At 46.1% G+C, this 18468-nt stretch overlaps 1 protein-coding gene across 4 annotated transcripts in view; it reads left to right on the plus strand.

The window, feature by feature from the left end:
- The window catches only part of SLC4A5 (solute carrier family 4 member 5), a 611906-nt gene that overhangs the window by 218445 nt on the left and 374993 nt on the right, over positions 1-18468 (plus strand). For all 4 annotated transcript variants that reach the window (XM_086943571.1, XM_086943570.1, XM_086943572.1 and 1 more), the window contains exon 8: positions 9321-9408. In XM_086943571.1, coding sequence (XP_086799697.1) covers positions 9321-9408 — 88 coding nt within the window. The remainder of the gene's footprint in view (positions 1-9320; positions 9409-18468) is intronic.

Genomic DNA, 18468 nt, shown 5'->3' on the forward strand with positions numbered 1-18468 from the left:
GGGTGCATTACTCATCGGACCCCCTTCGTCGAGTGGCTTAGTAGGTTGTGGTGTCATTTACACAAGCCATATGTGAGCTTGGGTGCTTTTGCCTCCAGTGCTTTAACCTGCAGTACTGGTCTGTATTTAACAAGTACAAAATGTGTTTTTAAGTTTTTAATGTCCTGGTAGTGAAAAACTCCTACATGTGTTTTTCACTACTGTAAGGCTTATTTCTCCCATTCGATAAATAATGAGTTACCTCATTACATTGAATAAGTGCTAACAATTGATTGTATGCCAAGTTTGACTCAAATGAATTGTAATTTTAAATCCTTTTTAATGGTGAAGAGAGCTCTGAGCTCTTTCCCATCATTCATCAACAGCTTCACAAGACTTCCTCCAACGCTCCCCGCTGATTGCTCCTCCTCCTCAGATACAGCCTACTGCCTTGCCCCATGGATATTTACCTTCTCCTAGTTAAGCCGAGACCGGACCCAACCCACCTCCAGTATTGGACCCATGCTCCATCATGGTCTGCCTTACCCTTTCACTTTGACATGGTCTCGCACAACCAGCCACACGCAGTTGGAGCTTTGATCTTTTAGTCCCTATTTTTCACTAAAAACTTTTAAAAAGTTCTACTGATTGGATGTAATTATGTTTTTTAATGTATTCTATTGTTTCTAAATTGGTCTGGGATAACCCAATTTCTTAGCTCCCCCATATTTTCAAAACTCACGTTTGCATTGTGTTGGGACAGAAAGGTTCTCTACATGGTAATGGTCATGTAGCCCTGCCTTGAGTACCTAAGTGTACTGTTGTCTGGATCCCTAATGTTGATTCTTGGTGTCACAGGTACATACGGATCATGTGCGTACGCCATGACATAGGCCTGTCTCATGGATTGCGGTTGTGTTGGATCGGGAGGGGTGCCCAAGCACTACTCTTATAGGGGTGAAAGGCTACCACCTCAAGCAGCACAAGCACGGTGATGGCAGCATAACACTTTATTGATCAGTAGGAGTGAACAAGTCCGTTCTAACCTGTGTCACTGAGTGGGGCCTGAGAGCTCACTCACCTTTTTTAAAATTCCCCCGCTGTGTGCTTAACTCACCCTTGGCCTACATCATTAGATGTAAACAGTTGCGCAGTGCAGGAATTGTTACTCTGAACTGGTTATATGGGCCTGTGAAGAGTACAGTACGCAAATATAGCAGTGCTATGCAGTGCATGCATGGTGAATGTATTGGATGTATGAGCACCTGTGAGGAGTACAGTACATGGGAGATGTAATGTTGTGCAGTGTGTGTATGGTGAATACATGAATGCGGTGTATGTGTACCTGTGAGGAGTACAGGGAGTACAGTACCTGAAGGGTATCATTCTGTCCAGCATGCACGATGAGTGTATGTGCTGTCTGCATATGTGCTTGCAACTAGCAAAGCAGAAGGGCTAAAGTTAAGAGTAGTGCATGTAGAGTGGATATGTGTGCCGAATGTACGTGTGTCTGTGGTGGCACAGTACATGGAGGTAACAGTCTGGATAGAGTGTGTGCTGCGTACATACACTAAGTGCAAGTGGGCCTGTAATGATACATTTCATGCAGTACCCTGTGTTTCATTTTTGGAAGCCCAGGGCTGTATGGTAAAGACATGAGGATGTAGAGGATTCCCCCAGAAAGAGCTGCATATTTCTGCATTCCTGTGAGCTGGGTGGGACACACTGGAGAAGGGAGAAAGGCACTCCCTCTGTACACATCAAAGTGGACTCTTTGATTCAGTGAGACATCACAAGGGAGTTGCCTGGACACATCGCAGGAAAGAGATGGAGATTATAAGGGAATCATAAAGAGTAGGGCTGGTAGCCCTGGATGACCTTTAGATCTATATATCACTGTGCTGGCATCCAGGTGTGAACTCTGGTCACTCCTATGTCCTGTGATATGGGACTATCAGCTTCAGAGTCTCTACTGCTATGACAAACAGCCTTTGAAGAGAAAGGGGGAGAGGAGCAGTATGTACTTCAAAAGAAGCAGCACCCCAACATAAAACTTCAAAGACCCAGACCCTAAATGCCATTTGGTATCTGGAAATGGACTAAAAGAAAGGAAGGTTGAGAGCCCAAAAAATGTGTCATCCGCCAAGCATCAAGGCAGGCTGTGTGAGTAGGGGAAGCTCTGCAAGACTTCTGCCTGTGACCAGGATCCGGAGCCAAGACCTGTTAGTTTCACTGCTGGGTGAGGGGACTTCATCCAGAGAAACTGAAACCACCTGCTTTGGAGCCAGGAACACAAGTGCCTGCCTGCTTGCCAAGACCAGTGTTCCCTGTGAGGAAAAACTGAGCATTGGAGGGAGCGAGGTCTAGTGCGGAACGCTTTCAAGTGGACTCCCGGTGCAAGGTGTGAAGAAACAGCGCTGCACCGATCGTATTGTTGCCCATATGCAGATTCAAATAGACGAGACCCACATTCCAGGAGAGGGTCATCTTGAAGACAGCCATGAGCAGAGTGCCATGCAGTGAGAGTAAATGCCTGTATGGCCTGATTGTGGTGACTTGTATGCCAGTAAGGGTCGCTGTGGAAGATGCTTCCAGATAACAAGGGCCTAAGCTCGTTAGGAACATAGCGGTGACACCCTATGCCATGTGGGGCTGCCATCATATAGATGACCTTACGTTGAGGACCAGTGCCCTGGTTGGTAGTGTTACAGCCACCCCGTATTGCAGGAGGGACTGCTGGTATCAATAATGCTGTGAGGATCTGGCTGACCTCTGAGAATTGTGAAGTCGTGTGACCCATAGGTCAGAAGAAAGCATCGAGGGTTGTATTCGACCTAACCCCACGAACTGAAGAAGATCACTGGGACTCTGATCGGTAGTAACGGATTTCCATCCCATTTCCCCTGTTGGGCAGTGCAGACCTTACCATGGAGGAGGAGTACCAGAGCATCTCTGAGTGCTGCTGGAGGTGACTGTGTAAGCTCATAGGATAGCCTGTGCCTGCTGCCGACCCTGCTGCGTGCAGCAGAATCTCCGTACATGACCAGATGCTTGCGAGTGTCTGCAGACAGGGCATCCACTGAGACGCTGCCCGTGTACTTGCTGCTGGAGTGGATAAGACTGGCTATGGGCCTATCAGGTCCTGGAGAGTTAGAGTAGACTCCTGAGCTAAGGCTACTAGTGCACATTCTGTAAATGCAGTCACCAGTAAATGGGGAATAACCCTGACCACATTACGAAGAGCAGGTGGGACAGGGATCTGCCAGTGAAACACTAGTGCCCCGACCGCAAGGGGAAATGTGTAATTGTTCGTCCATGTCTGAACAGTTGTTTGAATGCATAGACTTAGAAATAAAATACTACTGTTATTATAAAAATCAAATTTTACTGGACATTGATTTATTGACACTGCAGTGCCCTCTTTGAGTAATGAGTGGTGCTCACCAACCTGTATTCAAACTTCCCCTGAGGGAGACTTTGACTGTTCGTCCACAGCTTCACTGCTGTAGGGTCTACCGCTCCCACAGAATACCATTAGAGATATCGTATTACATTTAATAAGCTGTAACTTCCAATTAGGAGCAGGTAGACAGATCAAGTTTGGTGTTGAAAGAATTGTATTTAAAATCCCGCTTTAATGATAAAATCAGATTTTTAGTCACAATTCTGAAAATGCCACTTTTACAAAGTTTACATTTTCTTGTGCTACCTATTTGGCATCTGCAGCCTGTTCTGGGTCGCATGACTAGGTGTATCTGGCAGTTGGTCTTTGTGTATTGCTCCAAAACAAAGGGAAGCTAGGTGTTGGCAGGATGGCCCACTCTGAATTAATCAGGGGAGGAGCGATCACCTACCACACTTGTACATCACAAAGGGTCTGCCTGAGCACTCTTACAAAGGGTTGACACTGGTCTTTTGTGACCCAGACAAGCTGAGGCCAGGACAGGGAGGAAGGGGATGCCTAATTCATTTGAGGGGGAGAGGTAGAAACCTCTAAAAGCTTCCTCCACTTCAAAGTGGGCTCCAGGCATAAATATTGGACCTCATACACCAACTCTTCAGTACAGTGCTTCTGGAGCTGTGGACTCTGTCAAGAAAAAGGACTGCTATGCTGCTGAAAGGACTGCCACTCTGCAGGACTGCTGCCTTGAAGGACTGCTGCCCTGGTGTGCTGACCTGCTGCTCTGCTGGCCTCTTGCCTGAGTGAGAAGGACTGGACCAGCATTTCTTAATCCAAGACTTCAGAGTGACTACTAGGGTTAATTGGTTGGCTTCCTAATCAGAATCCTTAGGGACAGAAGAGACTTCCAACAACCTTGACCCCAGCACCTGAACTCTGCTATCTGTAAGTCCTGCCCTCCCAAGTGGTGTCATCACAGTCCTGGACAATTGAAAGTGGGCCTGAATGTGCTCTGCTAGCCAATCTGTGGATTCGGCAGAACCAATGACTCTCCTCTGTAACACAGCGCATCTTCCACAGAACCAGTGTATCATTTCTGCAACATGGACTTTCCCGACCCAAGTACTTTGCATCACCCAATGCAGCCCACCAGAATGCAAGGACATTGACTCGCCCAATACAGTCTATCAGAACCGTCGCTGTGTGACGCATCTCCTCTCAAGAATGTTGCCTCGCACAACAAAACCCATCAAAACTGCCACTGCGCAGTGCATCTCCATGCAAGGATGTCACATCGCACTTCGCAGCTCCTCTGAACCAACGTTGCAATAAACATCTCATCACCTTAACCTCGCATCGCCTGTGCTGAGCATTGCATCCTCGATGCGGGACTCTGCGTCTCTTTGCAACCACAATTAAGATAATGTGTTCAGCTGGCCTAATTTAGTCCCTGTAGCCTGTCCGTTCATTGCAGTTGCCCTGAACTTATGGCTCTGTTTCGGGCTAGTGTGATAAGATAACCACAGTTGGGGCTTTATGCTTTGTGCTGATAGTTTCAATTAAATCTTTAAACTTGTATATCTCCAGTTCTACCGAATATATATTTTTGTAGTTTTGGTCTGGATCTATTTATTAAACTTTACTCTATTTTTCCAATTTTCTATTGGATCCTTCTTGTGTTGTGTTTTCATGTTATTACTGTTTGAAGTGTTGCACAAATACTTTACACATTGTCTCTAATTTTTTCCTGACTGCTCTGTGCCAGGCTACCAGAGGGTTGCACACAGGTTAATTTGGGGTTTTCTTCAGTGGCATATGGAGGCTTTTGAAAGTGGTGCGGCGTGAAAGTTCTTTCTAACTTTCACACTGTGACATTAGAAAGCCAGTGAGGGAAACAGCTAGAAGTGCACAGTGAAAGCAGAAAACCTAGGACCAATCCAGGTTTCTCTTATGACCAAAGTGTGTGATCCTGGGATAATCTTTTGTTTTACAAAGCTTCCTTTTTCTTCATTAATGCTTCCCCCAGTTTCAAAATATACTTTGTTTCATTTAGAGAGAAATTATCATATTTTAACATTATGTCTACAGCATGTTTTTTCACAAGTGAAGAAAGCATTTTCATGCCACAGATCATGCAGAGCTTTTAGAGCAAGACCTGACCATTGGCTCAGCTCTCCATGCAAATCTATTGGCTTACTTTTTGTTACTAGGGTCTCTTCTCTAGAGTCTCTCTTTTCACCCGTCAGACACAGAAGGAAAAGGTACACGCTCTTGATCACACACGCACTCAGGCACAGTCATGCATATCAGTGTCAAATACAAGTGCAAGGCAATGGGTGACACTGATCTTTCGACCCCTTCAAATCGCAGAGCACTGTCACCCATGGCATCACACTTTATACACCAGCCAGAGGAAGGAGGGCTTGTCTGACACCAGAATAATGTAGGGCACCATCATACGATCATGGACAGACACCTTGTTGAAAATGCTAAGGAACCCTACACTAATAGTTGGAAAAAAAGACCACACACATGACAAGACACAGAACACTCACCAGTAGCGTAGGAGCACGCACCAATCCAAGGAATAATCTATACCACCACACGTGTACCACAGCAAATTCCGAATAGCAGAGTGGCAGTGACTCCTTTCTAGTGTCTCGCAGATCCAACCCATTTCAAATACACAATGATGGGAGGCTGTAACCATTGCCATCCCCTTCTACTTTGTGTCTGCTGGCCTGCCACCAGCTCTCTATGCTCTCCGGTTGGTACGTTAATACGCCCTGAAGGCCACCGTAATATGGTCTGAGGGTAGACAAAATTATAAGAACTTAAAACTATACCACACCCGGCACCTGATGTCAGAGACCCAGCTTGTATATCGAGTGTGAGGGGACCACACGCTTGTGTATATGCACTTATACTACCACTAAAACAATGATTTGGACCCCACTATGAAGCAGCCAACCTGTTTTGAGCAGCAAGTTTGTTCCCACTACTCCTCTCCTCCCATGAATGGTGGGGCCCCACCCATTTCACCACATACACCAGAAGCTCCTGTTTTTTTATGACTTCACCCTAGCAAGGACTGTGCTTGCTGCTTGATCATGTGATATTTACCTTCTAGCATGAAAAAAACGTAGTGAAGGCCTCCTGATGTCAAGACTGGACTATGGCAATGTATTATATCTGAGGGTCACGTAGTCTCAGCTGAGGCGATTGCAGACTGTGCAGAGTGCAGCAGACCACGTGTTATGTCACATCACACATACTGAATCAGTTTGAAAACCTCTGTGTACCTATCATTGGCTCCCAGTTGCCACATATCTCAAGTTCAGGGCTGTCCGCTACATTTTTTAAAGCATGGCATTGATTGGGTCCTGCAAATACAAACTCTTTTATATATCCGTATGTCCCCATGCGAGCTCTACACTCTAGAAACTCAGATTTAGCCTCTATTCCAAGATTCAAAAGGGGTAGACAAGGTGGCCATTCTTCTGCTTACTTAGGTTTTAAGCTATGGAATAGCTTACCTGTGAAATTGTGATAATGCAACTCCTATGTTTTGGTGCAGAGGCTACTTAACCCCTTCACTGCGGCGGCTATTCCGCCGCAGTGCTAAGGGGGCGGGGCGGAAATGCGGCGGGCACATGCTGGTGACGGAACTGCTCCGTCACCCGCGTCGGTTGCGCTGTGCTTATGACGGAGCGGTTCCGTCATGGCCCTGCCCTCTCAATAGAACGCTCAGCGCAGGCACGGAATTCGCGCTGCGCAGGAGCGTTGGGCGGGCCATGACGAAACCGCTCCGTCATCAGCACAGCGCCACCGCGGCTGATGACGGAGCGGTTCCGTCATCAGCAGGGGAGGGGTTAAAACCTGTCTTTTCTGAGCCTGTGTTGATATTCTGGTCCTTTCCACTAGTGCTGGGAAGCCCTTGTTGGGTAGTCATGCACTCTACAAACCTGATTGATTGATTGATTGATTCATTGATTGATTGATTGCTTGAATAGGGGTTCAAACCCCTCAACCAGTAACCTAATTTCTTACAGAATCAGAACAGTTTTATCCTGTGATTAGGCAGAGAGGACTGTCTGTCCTGAATTCATAGAATACAAACATCGCCAGCACCTACTTGTACAAGCAAAAGGCATTACACAGATTAATAACTTATTTGCGGTCTCACCATGATGTGACAGTAGTAAATGAATTGACTTAGTCTTGTCTGGACTATGGCAGTAACGTTTGCCTGAAAAGAATGGTGGTGCAGAACATGGTTGCAAAACTTATAAGAGGTCTCAGCAGACATGGCCTTGCTTTGGTCATCGAACAAGCACGACATCAGCTGTCTATAAAGAAAATAATTCTATTTATATTTGTAGGCATAGTTTTCAACACTGTCTTCTCTAATCCTGTAACCAAGCCGTAGTGCTAGCAAACACTTAATTCTAAAGTCTGTGATGTTGTTTAAGTGGTGTTCCCAGAACATTTTCATGAGCTCAAGAGTCCTGTCAAATGTACCTAAGCTTGCAGTAATTTAAGTACAGCTTTTTCAATCTGAGGGGCCGATTTACAAGAACTGGGGCATCTCTGCATATTTTCAGAGATGCGTTCATTCATTTGCGTGACGTAAAAATAGCTTTGCGCCACCATGGATGCTCCACATTTACAATGTAGCACACCATGGCACAAGGACAAACCAATGTGTGACGCATCTTCTGTTGGGAAGGCAACTCATTGCTGGAGTTGTGCTGTAAGCGCTACGCAACCAGTAATGGTCAGGAATGCCTATTCCAACCACGCTGCGTCACTCCTTATGCCTGCTTCAAGCAGGCGCAAGGTGTTGACGCAGTGGCGTCGTAAAACTCACCCAGTGAAATATACATTTCACGGAGTCACTTTTACGAGGCTTCCTTGTGACGGAACGCCCACGCGGCATTCATTATATCGGACACAGGTATAGTGCAGCGCAGGGCTTTACAATGTGGTATACATCACAAAAGGCGGGAGCAAAAGAAGGGAGACCACAGCAGGAAAGGTCAAGCAAAACAAATATTATTTATAAGTACTTATAACAGCACTACAGCACAATTCGATATACAGTGACCATACCACACAAGTGAGCACTGGGCGTGCTAGTGACAGTGAACGGCACATTGACACATGGGTGAAAAATATCAGCGTGAACGGCAAAAGAGTAAGGGAAAAAGTAACAATGTGGTCAATAATAAAATACAAATATATACAATATCGGTATTTTTTGATTCGGGATAAATAAAGTGACCACAACAGAGCCAAAGTTCTGTGCTGGGTAGTTGACAGCATTTTAACCTGATTGACTTCAGCTCATCATCAGGACAATGGTCACTGATTTCAGAATAATTGTTTATTTGGGCTTTACAACGTGACTCATCTCCCTAGATGTGTCACGTTGTGAATATGTCGCATTGTGGTGCATTGTTTACGATGCCGCTGCATCAAAGAAGTGAAGTAACGGCAGCGTAAAGTTGGCGCAAGGGGCTTGTAAATCTGCCCCTCTGTAGCATATGCTCTTTCATCATCCGCTATTTACCATTTCTTGAATACTTTCAACCTTTGAGGTGATGACTCCCAGAGCAGTTATGTCCAAAATGCTTCAAAGTATCATGCGCTACAGAGATTTCTACGTTCTTATTCGAGAGGTTACACGAGGTGGGGTACTGGATAGATAAAAGTTAATACAAAACCATTTATTTTGGATTTAAATACGAACTAGTTACAATCATTTGTGCAGTAGTTATCACTTTAATCAGCATGCCCTTCTCTTGGGATAACTGGTATGAATTTAATGTCACGTTTCGTTTACTGAGAATCTATCATTGCTTTCACTGATCCATTATTAAGTTACAGTAATTGTGTTTTTTTTTTGCAAAGATTAAAAAGTGTATTTCCATTTCATTAGGTTTCTTTTCATTTTGCTGGGTCCCCCTGGAAAAGGTAAATCCTACAACGAAATTGGAAGAGCAATTGCAACACTAATGGTGGATGATGTAAGTATAGGTGTAACTCTCATTCATTCATTCACTCATTGCAGCGTTGATCGTTAGCCCTCTTTAGATCTGCCTAACCGGAGCATCCCTCAAAAAAAGAGACGTCAAGGAAAATGCGCATGTACAGTATTAAGGCAGCAAGAGAGCATTTCTAGGGTTCTAATATAGCCTTTAGCCCGCCGTAGCGGACTATACCGGCTATTAAAGGCCCGCTGAATCGTTAAGGGCCTGAGCCGAAGGCGAGGGACTTTAACGAGACAGCAGGACTTTAATTGCCGGTATAGCCCTACTACGAAGGGCTATAAGGCTATTAAAACATTCTGCCACTAGAGGGCAGAATGTTCTAACAAATTAAACAAAGGGTTCTCGAAGTTCGATAAATCCCCTCGAGCTTCGAGAAGCCTTTGTAGAACATTGGAATGTTGCTGTAGAAGCAGGGAGCACTCCATTGTCTGCAATGGAGCTCCCAACATTCCAATGTTCTAATTGGTATTACTTCACATTCGATGAAATTCGATGTTTGTAGTGCTTTAGTTTGGCTTCTAGTCAGGGGCGTAGCTTGAGCAGTACAATTGGGTGGGGAATGGGGTGAGCCTGGGATTTCCCAGCACTCATCCTGGCATACCCAATTAAGCTCCCGATTTACTAAAATTCAGCATTTTCTTATGGAAGGGTTCATCAAAATATATTTTGCACTAGAAGGTGGGTGAGTGCTCAGCAGAAAGTGGATTTTCATCACAGACCACAAACCCCTCTCCCCTACTATTTATGCAAGGAGGGGAGTAAGTGGGTGCTTATATAGCAGATACCAATAGAATGTCACACAAAGCCAAATCTCCTAAAGTAGCATGATCTGACTGTGTTAAATCCTACCGCCAAAGGAAACAAGCATTAGAAATGCAATAGGTCTCGCAGCATTAGAGTTAGTGCTTTTAGAATTGTTTATGGTTTTTTTTGTAAATCTTTAGCATGAGGTTGAGGGTGAGTGAGGGTGAGTGAGGGTGAGGGGTTGAGGGTGAGTGAGGGTGAGGCTGAGGGTGAGGGTGAGTGAGGGTGAGTGAGGGGTTGAGGGTGAGGAGTTGAGGGTGAGTGAGGGTGAGGGGTTGAGGGTGGGTGAGGGGTTGAGGGTGAGTGAGGGTGAGGGGTTGAGGGTGAGTGAGGGTGAGGGTGAGTGAGGGTGAGGGTGAGTGAGGGTGAGGGTGAGTGAGGGTGGGTGAGTGTGAGTGTGAGTGTGAGTGAGGGTGAGTGTGAGTGAGGGTGGGTGAGTGTGGGTGAGTGTGGGTGAGGGTGAGGGATTGAGGGTGAGGGGTTGAGGGTGAGTGAGGGTGAGGGGTTGAGGGTGAATGAGGGTGAGGGAGGGTGAGGGGTTGAGGGTGAGGGGTTGAGGGTGAGTGGGGGTGAGTGAGGGTGAGGGGTTGAGGGTGAGTGAGGGTGAAGGTGAGTGAGGGTGAGGGTGAGTGAGGGTGGGTGAGTGAGGGTGAGTGTGGGTGAGTGTGGGTGAGTGAGGGTGAGGGATTGAGGGTGAGGGGTTGAGGGTGGGTGAGGGGTTGAGGGTGAGTGAGGGTGAGGGTGAGTGAGGGTGAGGGGTTGAGGGTGAGGGGTTGAGGGTGAGTGGGGGTGAGTGAGGGTGAGGGGTTGAGGGTGAGTGAGGGTGAGGGGTTGAGGGTGAGTGAGGATGAGGGGTTGAGGGTGAGTGAGGATGAGGGGTTGAGGGTGAGTGAGGATGAGGGGTTAAGGGTGGGTGAGGGTGAGGGTGAGTGTGAGTGAGGGTGAGTGAGGGTGAGGGTGAGTGAAGGTGGGTGAGGGTGAGGGGTTGAGGGTGATTGAGGGTGAGGCGTTGAGGGTGAGTGAGGGTGAGGGGTTGAGGGTGAGGGTGAGTGAGGGTGAGGGGTTGAGGGTGAGTGAGGGTGAGGGTGAGTGAGGGGTTGAGGGTGAGTGAGGATGAGTGAGAGTGAGGGTGAGTGAGGGGTTGAGGGTGAGGGGTTGAGGGTGAGTGAGGGTTTGAGGGTGAGGGGTTGAGGGTGAGGGTGAGTGAGGGTGAGGGTGAGGGGTTGAGGGGGAGGGGTCGAGGGGGAGGGGTTGAGGGTGAGTGAGGGTGAGTGAGTGAGGGTGAGGGGTTGAGGGTGAGTGAGTGAGGGTGAGGGGTTGAGGGTGGGTGAGTGAGGGTGAGGGGTTGAGGGTGAGTGAGTGAGGGTGAGGGGCTGAGGGTGAGTGAGGGCGAGGGGTTGAGGGTGAGTGAGGTTGAGGGTGGTTGAGTGAGGATGAGTGAGAGTGAGCGTGAGTGAGGGGTTGAGGGTGAGTGAGTGAGGGCTTTCCAGTCTTATGTTTTTTCTTTTCTAAAACAAACAGTGGTCAGCAGGAAGGAAATATCTACAGCAACGTATTTAATATTTTACACTCTGATTATCACTGCAGGAAAAACATAAAAATACACACATTGTTAGCTTCAGTTCATTTGTAATGTTGCTCATATTAAATTGATTTTAATAGCAAGAGATTACTAAGTGCTTTGTGCCTGTTCTGGTGGCTCAGTGGACCGATGCATCCACTGCAGGGGTTTGTGTTCGATCTCATAGACACAGGTTCAAATTCTGGCGGGGCCTTTCATCCATCTGAGGTCGATAAAATGAGTACCATTGAGTTGGGAATGTTAGATAGAATCTGTGAGGCACAAAAATAAAATGATCTGTCTGTGCTTAAACGGTCGAAAAGCCTTGAAAGGACTTGCTGAGAAACCAACGTCTCACCTGAAAACCCTGCTCGGATGCAGGGTTTTGGAAGAACCTGTCTGAGCGAGATTTACTGCTGGAGAGATAGAAAGCATGCCGTGTACGCGACACACCCCTGCACCGGATTCCTAAATGTAAAGTCGGCGAAGAGGAAAGTAGCCTAGCTCGCTTCCCGGAGCCTCAGTGGGTGAGTGCAGCATCTGCATGAACAGGCAGAGGTGCACCCGCGAAAGCGGGTGATCGGCTTCAAATCATGCCTGCAGCAGGTACTAGCGCACACAGGCAAACTGCATACCAGGTGGACCGGTGAAAGTAAGAGTGGGAAAGACGCGCTGGTGAAATAGCGGGGCACTACAGGCAGCGTGCACAGGAATGCGGGCTCATTACAGGCAGCGTGCACTGGTGCTCGCGGGCGCACCACAGGCAGTGTATCGGAGAAAGCGAGTTGCAAACCCGCACGGAGGCTATACATTTAAACTCTAGGGCATGTACAAATGTTGATGACTTTATCGGGAAATGTGCTCAGATATTGGAGCACGTGATCATGGAAGTGATTTGGCATCTCTTTTGCAACTGTGGGAGGGGCAGTGAAGTTCATTCCAAGCGCGTGTTTCCTGGTGACTCAAAGGGAAAGTGATAGTGGATTTTTCTTAGTTACGGTCACTGGAAGTAGCATTTGAGAGCATTCTTTCTGACTTGCAGTTAGAGCGGCCGTAATACAGTAACAGGAAGGTAAGATAGAACCTCCTTTGTGTTTTAAACGGCACAATCTTGACGCGACATGCTACTGCTTGCAAATTCTTTTATTGATGATTTTTCTGTTCTATGTAAACTACGTGGTGCTTTTTACTTTTTGTAAAGTTTCTTTATCCAAGTTCGTGTTTTAACTTCTTAATCTGTGTACCAAACCTGTTTTTCACTAGCGCCTGAGCCGACGTTAGATTGGTTTTAATGGTCGCATACACTTAGTGATTTACTGCCGTATTTTTTACTCTATTATTTTGGGTAAAATAAACAAAAAAGAAGCCGGAGGGAAGAGAGGGGAGGGGGAGGAGAGCGAAAGGATCGGAGACACGGCGACACGGCGGGTAAAATAAACAAAAAAAAAGCCGGAGGGAAGAGAGGGGAGGGGGGAGGAGAAATGCGACACGGCGGGAAGGGGAGGGGGCGGAGCGGGTCAAATAAACAAAAAACAAGCTGGAGGGAAGAGAGGGGAGGGGGGAGGAGAAGTGCGACAGGGGAAATGCGAGACGGCGGGAAGACGGACATGCACGCGCCCGTGACTTTTAAGGTCAATGCGCATGCGCATAAGCTTAATGCGCATGCGCATTGACCTTAAAAGTCACGGGCACTGCAAGGAATCGCCACGATTCCTTGCAGTGCAGATAAAGAGTGGATAACTCGCAATACTCTCGCCTTGCTCGATGCGCATGCGCATCGACAGGCGAGACCTAAAAAGACACAAAGAAGGTGCAACAGAATACTGCATGGCATTCCCATGCATGGTGTGCAATTTACACATTTTGTGTTGCCTAATTGGGGTAAAATGAATTGTTTGTCAGTGGCAACATTTGCAGTATTTTTTTAAGTGTTTTAAACATATGTGAGATCTTGGGCTGTGAATTGTATTAAGCCTTGGTATGGAGAAATGTTATTGTTTATATGCTTGCAATTGTAAAATGTGTAAGTATGTGTGGCTGAAAGATATAATCATGAATTATTGTTTTAGGCTATTTAAGAAAAATCGTCTATTTTATTCAATTGTGAAATGTGTGTATATTTATATAAGAGTTTATTTCTTGGAAATAAACTATTTTGACTGCACACTTTGCGCAACATACCCTTTGACGGTGTCCATTATATGAGCATTTGAACTGGAAACCAATGGCTTCACTTTGTACCACCGCTTGATGCTTAGCATCAAGCAATTGTTTTAGCATAGACTATAAATATGGCACTGTGCTCTTTGTCTCCATTAGCACGATGTAGCACCGCAGATTTAACCTCAGTCTTGGTTGCATGAAGTTTAGTAAATCTATCCACAGGAGATGATGCAATGAGGAGATAGGAGAATTAAGGAGCTGGGAAGACAAAAAGTCAGGGAATGTTTAGGGAGAAAAGCGATATTATGAAAGTATAACACTCTTGAAATTTCTCAAATCTGCGTACATTTTGAGGTATCTTCTAAGCAGTATAAAAATAGCTCTCACTTGCAATGGCAAAGCAGAGTTGGGTATAGCCTCAATCAGACTAGAGCATCCTTGCCTCCACCATTGACACTGTCACCTCAACACACCCTTAAAAACCTTCTTCGTTTGGCAGTACTCTCACGATTTTAACAAGGCATGCCGGGAACAGTGGCGTAACAAGGTCAGGTGGTACACGGTGCGGAAAATGTAATAACTTTGTCTGACAATTAATTAACCTCAACAAGTCTTGTTGAGGTTAATTAGTTGTCAGACGAAGTTATGAAACTCGTTTTAAATAATATTCTTTTGAAATGTTGTCACTCCCCTCAGTGATGACACCTGGGGCGGCCCGCACCCACCGCACCCCCTTCCCTCGCCACTGGCCGGGAAGAAGGTGTACTGGCCTGCCATGTCAGTGTTAATGGTAGCCCCACATTTGTCACTTCCCATAGATCAACATTGATGTGCATGCGAGTCAGACTAGAATACTTAAACAGCCTTGTTTCTGAGTGTCAACCAACTTTTTTAAACTGGGGCCGTTAGCTTGCACACAAATGTTTTTACTCACTCAATAATTTTTGTGTAGGTAAATTTACCACCTGAAATGTTTAGGGGCAACAAGTGAGCGACCACCATACATATTGCTTCTTAGTCATACTAACTCTCCACACTGCCTTCCATGGATGGTGAAATTACACACTGCACTGCATTATGCAAACATTAACCCACTGTACCGCAAAATGGAGACATGCCACACCATACTGTGCTGCATCTTAGGAACATTTTCCACCTCAGTGCACTAAATGCTTACTCTAGATGCACTACAATACACTGTAATCCATCCTTGCAATAAAAATCCACCAGACTGCACTGTGTGCATGGGACACTCACCCACCACACTGCATTGCATCTTTCCTGCAGAACTAACCAAACGCACGTCGCTCCATTCCGTAGTTACTAAACCTCTATGATGCACTACATTGAAGGGACACCTTCCCTGCAATACTTCAGTGTATCCAATGGACTCTAGACCAGTACATTGCCCAGAATCATGTGATTATTAACTCACTTTGTTTCCGGCTTAATGCTACCTACCACTAACCAGCTATACTGGACTGTGTCCTGGAGACATGACCCAGAATGCACTGTATGAAAATGCATGTATGAAAGACTATGTTCCCTGTGTGTGCTTGTGCTTGTCTGTGCGGGTGATAGTGTGGACATGTATTTGGGTGTTTTTGTATTAGAGCATGTGATTCTATGTGTGCTTGTGTTTGTACGTGCAGATGTTTCTGTATGTGTGCTTATGTCTGTGCGTGTGATGGTGTGTGCATGTATTTGAGTGTTTTCGTATTAGAAGATTAGGATTGTATGTGTGCTTGTGCGTGTGGATGTTTCTGTATGCGTGCTTGTATGCGCCCTCTGTTCGCTTATGAGAGTGTGTGTGCACATTTGTGTGTGCTTGTGCATGTCTGTGCGTGTGATGGTGTGTGCATGTATTTGTGTGTACGTCCTTGGGTATTTTTGTTCTGGAGCATGTGATTGTACGTGTGCTTGTGTGTGTGTGCGTGTCTGCGTGTTTGAGAGTGTGAGCACATTTGTGTGTGCTTGTGCATGTCTTTGCATGTGATGGTGTTTGCGTGTGCATGTATTTGGGTGTTTTTGTATTAAAGCATGGGATTTTATGTGTGCTTGTGTTCTTGGATGTTTTTCTGTCTATGGGCTTGTGTGTGTGTGTCAGTGCGCATATGAGAGTGTTTGCTCACATATGTGTGTGCTTGTGCATGTCTGTGCGTGTGATGGTGTGTGCACGCTGGATTTGTTATTCTCTGGCGGCCACTGTCGAGGATATTGACTTTAACTGTCAGATGCCTGACCTTAGGATGGCCACCAGTGTACCAGTGTACAGTACAGTCCTCTGCCTGACCCCAATATGGCTTCCATTGTGGTCCCCTACACGTTTTTACTTCCCTGGGACAACAATTGGACATTGGCCAGACCTTGAACCTATCCCCTAACCTGACTACACATCAGGACTTGAAACCTGCGGAAATTACCCCAGACTGTGGAGACCTAGCAATTTGGCTGATGCCCGGTGGAGCTACCATATAGCTAAAGAGGAGATGGGTTGTGGACTTCCCCCCTGCCGTCACCTACCCAGCTGGACCTTGGGCAGATTTTCCCCTCATCTCTACGTCTTATCTTCCTCCTACCCCTTTACCCTATCCCCTTACCCTTCCTTGCTCCATTCACCTTGTCCCCTATGTTCTTTAAATGCTTTTCTTGATACTTATGTAACTTTTAACTGATGTAAATTGCAACATTATTGTTCCTCATGTAAAGCGCTCTGATTCCTTCGGGTCTAGCCAGCGCTATATAATAACTCATTAATTAAATGTGTTCCCATTTAGTACTCTTTCTCTCTTTGTCTACCTCCCTAGCTCCTATCCACTCTCCTCTGAATCCTCTCACCTTTTTTGCTAGTCTATTTAGCCCCCTGTCCTTTGTGCCCTTTGACTAAGCACTCCTTCTCCCCTTGTTGGGGAAAGTTTCAATATTTATACTCTGGAGTCTCAGCGAACCCGCTGAGAGAGTCCACTGCACCAAGGGAGCCACTCACAGCTGAGGTATGGTATGGCACCCCTTGCCAAAGGACTCCCTCTCCCCTTTTTTGGGAAGGATCCAGTATGTAGGCCTTGGAGTCTGAGACCCCTCTGAGAAAGTCCACTGCGTAAAGGGAGCCTCCCGCAACTGAGATAGGGAAGTGATACCACTTCCCCTGGGATCACAGCTTACTGGACTTTGGACGTTGCTTTGACTCGTCTACCGGTTTGTGTCCCCGTCGCCCTTCCCGTCCTCTTTCCATGCGGTGTCCTTCATCCTCCCCTCCTCTTACCCACCTTCAGTATCTGTCTACTTCCCCAGCTCCTCCCGCCTTCCACAAATCTTTACCCTTGCTTGCTTTTCCCCTTACATATTTGTGCTTATTGTTTATCTCAACCTTACAAGTAACTATGTTGCCATGCTCTAATAACTGCGTAACCTTTGTAACGATGTAACCGGTAACTATGATCTGATGCTCATGTAAAGCGCTCTGATACCTCCGGGTCTAGCCAGCGTTATATACAACCTTTCAAATGAAAAAAATAACAAATAAGTCTAACACCCACACTACACTTCATCTTATGGAATGCTACATTTGCACAGTATGAATAGGCCACGTAACAATGCATGCAATACATCGCATGCCATTACAACACGGTCGTTACAATGACCGCGTTGTTACATCGCATACCATTACAAGGCAAGTTGTTACAACGACTTGTTGTAGGGTGCGCTGGATGTTGGAATAGTACAATTTACTAATCCAACTCCAGTCTGTGCAACAGTAGGGAAGGTGTTGGATTTTAAATCGGACACGTTCTGCCCCCTACAGCAAGTCGTTGTAATGACTTGCGTTGTAATGGCATGCAATGTTTTGCATGCGATATAAACCATGTTTCCCGCACAGTATACCGCTTCCTAGGGACGCCAGTCCAACTCACCTTTACAGAGTTGCTAGGGTGCCAAACTACCCTCCATTTTAGAGACACTAGCCCACTGCACTAAAAACACAAACCAGCCACACTGCAAACTACATTAGAAAAACCAATTGACAATAATGGACTGCAAGCAATGGTCAGTAAATACAAAACACATGCATTATGTCGTAGACATATTCACTTTGAAGACACGAAATCGCCATGTTGCACTGCATTGTTGTGACATTTGTCTACCTCATTGCCTCCTTAGGGCACCAACCCACAATCCGTGCTGCATCCTAAGGATGTTAACTCACAACACTGCACTGTATCCCAGGATGAAAAACCCATCACAGTGCAGTTACTGGTAGTGATACTTAGGAATACTGACATTCCTTACCAGACTGCATCCTAAGGGCATTATTTTACCACTCTGCACTATTCCTCAGTAGCACCAATTCACCAAATGCAAGCAGTATCTCATCACACTGCAATGCATTTTAGGCACACTATTATATTTTCAATGTATGTTTATGGTAGCTTGAGTTGAAGAATCAGTTCAAACTGCAAGAGTAAGTGGTTTCAACAGGTTGAAATGTATTTACTCCGGTAAGTGAGATG

The sequence above is a fragment of the Lissotriton vulgaris genome, chromosome 11 (genome assembly GCF_964263255.1).
Source record: "Lissotriton vulgaris chromosome 11, aLisVul1.2, whole genome shotgun sequence".
Classification (NCBI taxonomy): Eukaryota; Metazoa; Chordata; class Amphibia; order Caudata; family Salamandridae; genus Lissotriton; species Lissotriton vulgaris.